Source organism: Benincasa hispida, chromosome 8 (genome assembly GCF_027475165.1).
Source record: "Benincasa hispida cultivar pf3 chromosome 8, pf3_genome.v1.1, whole genome shotgun sequence".
Classification (NCBI taxonomy): domain Eukaryota; kingdom Viridiplantae; phylum Streptophyta; class Magnoliopsida; order Cucurbitales; family Cucurbitaceae; genus Benincasa; species Benincasa hispida.
In genome coordinates, this window is record NC_143485.1 from 40322076 (window position 1) to 40329837 (window position 7762).

The 7762-nt window shown below is 32.0% G+C and overlaps 1 protein-coding gene across 1 annotated transcript; it reads right to left on the bottom strand.

Annotated features, from left to right (window-relative positions):
* Positions 1–3750: 3750 nt before the first annotated feature.
* Positions 3751–6910, bottom strand: LOC120082611 (uncharacterized). The gene is made up of 4 exons (XM_039037862.2): positions 6540–6910; positions 6134–6451; positions 5730–5803; positions 3751–4507 (listed from the first exon to the last, which is right to left on the bottom strand). Exons 1-4 carry the CDS (start codon positions 6736–6738, stop codon positions 3947–3949), a joined length of 1152 nt encoding a protein of 383 aa, XP_038893790.1. The 5' UTR covers positions 6739–6910; the 3' UTR covers positions 3751–3946.
* Positions 6911–7762: the final 852 nt, after the last annotated feature.

The window sequence follows — 7762 nt, forward strand, 5'->3', positions numbered from 1 at the left end:
GAAAGGTTGTTCTCTCAAGTATTGAATCCAGGTCTTGAACAAGGGGCCCCACCCTCTCACTGTGCTGAGAGAATTTGGTTTAGTGATTGATCACAAACCAGTTGTTCATTAGAGAATCAATAGGAACTTGAGGAATAAGACGTAATCTCAGGGGTAAAATAGATATTTGACCCAGTCGTTATTATGAACAATCTGTGAAGGGTCGACTTGCTGATTATGGTTAAATCATGTGGACATAATATCTCTACAGTGAGGAGAGTGCAACTATGGGCTTTAGTGGAGTGACCCATTAGTTAACGAATGAGGATTAATCTAGTCTAATGAGTTTAGCTAATTAATCTCGGATCGTTGGAGCCCATGATCTGTAGGTCCGCGAGGTCCCCGTACTAGCTCATAATGGACTAGCTTTAGAATAGCATGATAAGTTAATTTGAAATGTTCAAATTAGAATTAAGGGAATTAGTAATTATATGAGATATAATTATGTGTTTAACTTGAGAATTAGATGGAATAGGAGAATTTATATTTAAATATGATTTAAATATATAAAGATAGATGTGTGTAAAAATTAATTTAATAATTGATATTAAATTAATTAAGTTTTAATTTAAAAATTAATTTATGAAATTAATTTTATAAAATTAAAATTTGTAGTTTTAAAATCAAAATGGATTTTAAAAAATCAAGTTTTGATTTTGTGATAAAATTGAAAAATTAGAAAAACAATACACAAATGGAAAAACATGTTTTTCCATTATCTATCTTTTTCATGCTCACACACTTTCCATTTGCTCTTCTTCATTTACTCCAAGCATGAGCTGCAACTCATGCAACTCTCTTTCTTACATGATGGTCTGCATTGAAGAGTTTGGAGTGAATTTTGGGCATAAAATCAAGAGAGAATTTTAGAGAAAATTCGTGCTGAAGAAAATGCTCTTCAACTAGATTGCTGTTGTGAGCAATTCTCCACCATCCCTTGATTCAAGATTGTTTTGAGTTGCACAATTCAATCTAGAGCATCAAGAGAATAGTGGGGAAGATCTTAAGGTAGTTTGCAACAAGATTCGTAGAAGATTGCAACTGGAGATCGTGCTTTGAAGAGGTTTTACAAAAGGTATGTAACGAAACTCACTTGCTTTCTGCAAGAGCATGCTTTATATTTTGCCAAATTTAATGAATTAGAGTGCTTAAATAATCCTTATTGCTTCCGCTATTGCTGATACATTCCTACACAATATTGACTATGAATCACCCAAAAGGTAACCCTCATTTTATTCCTTTATTAGAATACCGAATTTGCCCTTATATCTAAGAACAAATTTTCTCTTTTTTAAATAATTTCTCAAATAGGAAACGTCATTTTAGTAATTTGATAATTCTAAAGTCACATTTGAAACCAAACATAATAGTTCAAAATTACTTCTAAGAGCTTAAGACCAAACATCAATATCAAATATACTTAAATCCATTTTTCTTTCTTTACATTACTACTCCAACGACCATCACTCTCAAACATACACTAAATCAGTTGAGCTATAGTTAAATGGGGACGAAGAAGTAAATAGAAAGGAAGAGAATGATGATGATGAGTTGATGATGAGAAAGGAATAAGAAAATAGGGAGAGGGAGGGAAAGGGATGTTACATTGGTGGCTCAAACTCAGTGAATGAATGGGAAACTTCTGGTGGGGTTCTTATGATATGTCCAACCAAACCAAAGCAACCCACCCTTTTAAGTCTTGTCACTTTCTACTGTTTTTCTCCACTGTCACACATCCATCCCTCATAAATTCTCTTCTCTTTTAATTAATTTAATCCCTTCTTTCATTCTTTCCCTTACTTTTTTACCCTTTGGTTTTTCTCAACCTACACCATTTCTTTTTAATTACTGCCATTCAATTTACTACTTCCCTTATCTTCTTTTTTTCTTTTTCTCTGCCCCTATACCTCCCTTTGTTTTATGCTTTCCAATTGTTCTCTCAACATTTATTCTAATCATCTTTTAATTATTATACTATGAACCATTGAAGTTTATGGGGTTTTTTTAAAGTACATTTATATATAGATATGAAAATAATCAATACTCCAATTAAATTAGAAATTGATCAAGTTAAAGATAAATTTTATCTATCTTTTTAATATATACTACGAACGAAATTGTCATCATATGAGATGTAATGCCCCAGACTTCGACAATACTAGTCCTTTCAGTATAATTTATCTTTATTCACATGCATCGCTTAACTATGAAGTTCTTATGATTGAATCACCAAAAAGGAAGGTGTAACTTGTTGATATAAGTAGTAATTTCCAATTCTTTTAAGCTTTTCTTAACCATATTTCCATGTCTTTAGGATCTCTCTCAATCGATTGTGATATCGGTTCATTCGTGTACCCTTCCTAAATTTGGGTTGTTATATGAGACTTTACGTGTTTTTGAAATTTTGAGCAGGTATTTATATGTTTCTTCTCCTTCTTCTTTTTTTTTTTTAAAAAAAAAAAACAAGTGAAAAGTATAACAAGAAAATTAGATGAAACAAAGCATATATTTCAAAAATTGAAAAACTACAAACGAAATTGTTATTATAGGAGACTTAAATGTCTGTTATTTTGAAAGGTATCATGCAAAATATAGGGAAAAAAAGTGATCAAGGTCTCCTATTTCAAGATGTATACTCTTTGTTAAAAATTAGAATTCTCATATCCCTAGGAAGATTTCGAGGTTTTATAAGTTGAAAGTAAGAATTAGTATTTGAATTCATATCATTATATTGATCATATTTTATTGCTTGTATGGCAAATAGAATTATGTAACTTTATAGGATTTCAATTTTACTAAGTCAATATCATGATAATTTAATTTCCTAGTTAAATTAAATGAAAAATATATTCTAAAATAAGAGAGACATAATAGTAGACCCAATGCCAATATGTCAATAGTTTGACAAATCTAAAACACATGGATAAGTTTTGAAATTTATGAAAAAAAAAAAAAAGAAAACTAAAAGAGAAAATAGAACTATAATATATAGGCTTACTATTCTCTAGAGAAAAGGCTTAGTTCCTTGTCCAAAAATGAACAAATAACAAACAAATTCCACAAGTAGAAATTTTGTTTTCCTCTTTAGAAGAGAGAGATGATGTTACATTTTAGGACACCAAATTATTGACCCCCTATAAACAATAGAGAATGTACATGATGGCTGTAAAATATATATATATATATATATATTTTTTTTAAAAAAATTATATGAATATTAATATATACATATACACATGGTGTATGATTATTTTAAACAAAATTATGACCTTATTTTCACCATCTTCCCTATATATTTAAGAAAAGAACAAAAAAACATCTCTTACCCATTTTCATAGTCATTTCAACATCAAAATCTTTCACTTCCAAAACCCTCACAAACACAAATTTTTCACCACAAAAAACTCTCACATCTAATTAACAAATTAGGGAATCTCTCTCTTTCCTCACTATACATCGTAAAAGTTTTGACTTCAAAATTAAAACCTTCAACATAGGATTCATCAATTTTTGTCAAATGAGAGTAGGCGTTCTTGAACGTCTACTTATTATAACGTCGTTTTTTTCCCTCTAATTAATATTAATTTTTACTTATATTTCTACAAATTTTCAAAAACTCAAATGTAGGGAGAATATTGAATCATTGATGTATAATTAAATTTACTTTGAACTTGATTTAAACCGAACATCTCGATTAGAAAACCCATATAGTGAATGAAAGTGTTGTCCAATATCCATCCATAAAACATCTTAAAACACAAACCCCATCAACTTTTACGTACGTAAATAGAAAAGTTGGGAGGGAATTAAAGAAACCAAGAATCTATATAGTAACTACAAGAACTTTACTTTAAACACTCTAATGTAATTAACCCTAGATGTGAAGCAGCTAAAATAAAAAAAAGGTTCAATTCTTCAAAGGAAGGAATTCAAAGAACTGAAGTGGAGTCAGATTAGTACTATTCATGCTTGAATTTTCCACTGTTTCACACCCATTTTTGACTCCAATAATCTCTCCATTTCTTGTCTCACTGCATAATGGAAAAAGTTGTAGGGTTTCAGATTCTCCACACCCTTCTTCTTCTTCTCCTCCTATTTCTTCCGATTCTTCAACCCCAACAGTATTAAAATTACTTCTTCTATGAGATTTTGGATGCATTATTGTTGTCACTGTGGCTGTGGTGGTGATGGGGGCAATGTTCATCATCAGTTGGCCACCGCCTCCACCACCACCGCTGCCATTGCGGAGAGCGGCTGCCGGACAATGCATCAATTGCAAGGAGGCTGGATTGTTGTTATTGTTGTTGTTGATGTTATTGCTATTCTTTTCAGCAAAGTTGTCGTTGTTGGTGGTGTTGTTATTTCTTATTTGGTGCAATTCCTCAAACTGAATCCATTCGTTTTCTGTCCTGCAATCTCCTTCTCCCATTACACTACTTTTTGCTGCCCCTTGAATTGGAACAGATTCCTATGTAAAAAAAAAAAAAAAAAAAAAAAATCAACTTTTAGTTACAATATTTGTTATTATTGTCCCCATGAAATTAGTTTATGGATGTAAGATAATATTGGAATAAGTAGTATCTACTCCTATTCACATTTCACGAATCTAACTCATTTACATTTTTTTTAATATTACACCAACCCTTTTAAGAATTTTTAATACCTACTTTGATTTTACATTTAAAAAAAATTAATTTTTTAGTTTATGAATTTTCTAAAGATCTGAAAACATAAGTTTTTAAGAATGAGTTTGAAAGGCTTTGAGTAATTTTTTTTTATTGTTTTAAATTTTGACATAATATTTTAAATCTTAAATAATAATTTATATGATTATTTTTTTCCTCTCTCCTTCCTCCCTCCACCATCCTACCCTCTTTCTCTCTTCCTCTTTAATTACTATTTTTAGTTCAAAATATCAAAGATTAAGATCTAAATGAATTAAAAATAATTAATCATGGTCTTTTAAACGTATTGTTTTTTTTTTCCAACAAAGTACTAGGACCAGTGGGATGAGTGGGTGTATTGAGTAGAAATTCGAAAAACAAAAGAATACATTTTTCTAAAGAATAAGATACTTATGAAAGGAAGGATCAGTAGTACACCAGAATATCTCAATTAAAAAATCTTAGAAACCATATCCACCTACTAAACTCGGAAGGAAAAATGTGGGAATAACAAGATGGAGAGAGAATAGATATGAGTAAGAAGTGAATAATTGAAAATTAGGAAAGAAATGTTAGTAGAAATATTTGGATGGAGATTTGGCATGGAAAGGCACAAAGCCCAAAAATAATGTTCAAAGTTTGATAAGAGGGAGCTATAGAGCCGACAGAAAGGAAGGAATGCAGCTTTTAGAGGCTTTTCATTTCCCAACAAACAAAGCTTTTTGTTGCATTCTTTCTTTCTTTTTTCTTCCTTCCCTTCAACATATCCTTTCTTTATGACACGCTATAACTTTTTCGCTCTAAAGCTTCTCCCCTTCCCAAATACACATCATCATATGCATGGGGATGTTTTTAAATAATCATTACCAAATATTATTCTACACTAATTCCTTCTTCATCTTTACTTAATGTGGGTCAACTTTTATTACAAGAAACATCCAAATTTCATCATTAAAAAAAAAAAATTAATAATTTGAAATTTGGTTTATTTTAGTATAAAAAAAGGTGAGAGAGAAAAATAGAGACCTCAGGAAGTGTACTGCAGTTTGTAGAGGGCATCCAGTTTTTGGTCTGTTCTTCATACACTGTCCTGCCCGACCCTGTTGACAAAAAGTAAAACAAAAAGAATTCAACTTTACATCTCAACAAACAAATAGAATGTTTAGAACAGACCAAACCCAACCAAAAAGAAAAAAAGCCTTCTCGTCATACGAAAAAGCGCAACTCCTTATTTGTTATTTCTTTGATTTCATATAATGTGATTGCGATTTCATGCATTTAATGAAAGTGCTCTATTAAGTTAAGTTAAGCATAACTGTGCCTTTAGGGTAAAATATTATCTTTTTTTTTACAATAGAATTATGCTTATTTTAACAGTTTAGTTTAGATTCGTTTTATAAAGATTTTTAGTAGGGTTTGGGGGTTCTAACCTGAATCTTTCCTTTCAAGGATATCGAGGTCAGCGGCAGAGATGGCGGATTCCATCTGGCGACGGCGTTTCTGTCGCTCTCTAGCTTTATGATTTTGAAACCAATAGAACACATTCTTACCTTCAATCTTACCGTAACGACGAAGCTGAGCAGTGATATGTTGAATTTGATCAGCGGACGGGGTTCGAGTCCCCCGCCGATACAATTCCTCCAGCACTCTCAACTGCTCAGGCGTCGGATTCCACCGCGAGCTCACTACCACAGGCGGCGACGGCGTCACATTGTTCAACTCTCTCTTATTCTGATCAGTTACTGTCGCTGCAAACAAATACAAACATTATTACTCATCAAATCGACCTGAAGAATTAAAAAAGAAAAGAAAAGAAAAGGGTAAAGTGAGAAGAACCCATGTGATGAAATTGGGAGAAGAAATCGTTTGTGTGGATGAGATTGAAGGGAGGATTAGTATTAATGGAGGAAGAAGAAGAAGAAGAAGAAGAATGGAGAGGGCGAGGAACGAGAGGTCTAAGTTTGCGAGAATTGAAAGAGTTATCAGAAGGAAAGTTAAAATGATCTGGAGCGTCATTGTAACCCATCATCCACATGGTTAAGTGTTATGGAATGTAAGATATAATGAAATGGAAAGGGAAAGCGTGGAGAGAAGGGAAGAAGAAGATGAAGAAAAGAAAAGGAAGAAAGGGGCGTGGAATTCTGGGGAGAGGGGGTTGGGTTTTTTTGGTATTGTGGGTTTTTGGGAGTAGTGATTGTAAAACGACGTGACGATCATGAGGCTTATCATAAGCCTCATCACACACACATACACAAAAAAAAACATATAATTTTTTTTTTTTTTTTTTGAAATTTTGTCTTTGGGGTTTAGGGTTGGTGTCATTAATTGATTGTCATACTAATATATGTCTCGTGGCTTTCAATCTTATTCTAAATCCAAACTGCCTCTCTTCCTTTCTCTTTCTTTCTTACCCTTTTCCTTTGTCTCTATTAATTCTCTCTTTCTCTCTCATATTTTCTTTTGTACCATTCTATTCCCTTTTTTACCCTCTTCTATCACCTTCATTTCCATTCTACCCTTCTACTTTCTCTTTCCAATCACAATAAATCTCTCTCGAAAAATTATTCGATACTGTAAAAGTTGAGAGATCTCACAATCCTTACAAACATTTGTGAGAGTTACTATTACTATCTTAATCGATTAGTTTTGAGATAAAATCTCACGTTTATCGTAATATGGTATCAAAGCCCAACCTTAACATTTTTCGGCGGAGAAGGTATTTATCTTAGTAAGAAATTGTTGCAAGATATGATAAGGGTGCTAAGTTTGTGTAACCTACTTGAAATGTTCAGATGCACCTCTTGATCCCTTTTAGTCTATCCATATTATGTTAAACAAAATAAAAGTTGTTGAAGGAAGATGTGTTGAAGCTAGAGATAAGGGGAAGAAGAGATCCATAACCTTAAGATAACGAACTCTGCAACATATCTCTATATTGGTGTATAGCATGCATAACCCTCAAGGTTTTGTTTTTAGTTTCACTCAAAATCTCTCGTTATTTTTCTCTTATTTTTTTGAGAACAATACAACAAAATAGTGGAGGAAGACTCTTGATTAAG

Excerpts from the sequence above, each read along its gene's own strand:
- LOC120082611 (XM_039037862.2), bottom strand. The coding sequence starts at position 6,738 with ATGTGGATGATGGGTTACAATGACGCTCCAGATCATTTTAACTTTCCT. Across the intron at positions 6,452-6,539 it reads CTCCCAATTTCATCACATGG|CGACAGTAACTGATCAGAAT; the intron begins GTTCTTCTCACT and ends ATTTGTTTGCAG. Across the intron at positions 4,508-5,729 it reads ACTGCAGTACACTTCCTGAG|GAATCTGTTCCAATTCAAGG; the intron begins GTCTCTATTTTT and ends TTTTTTACATAG.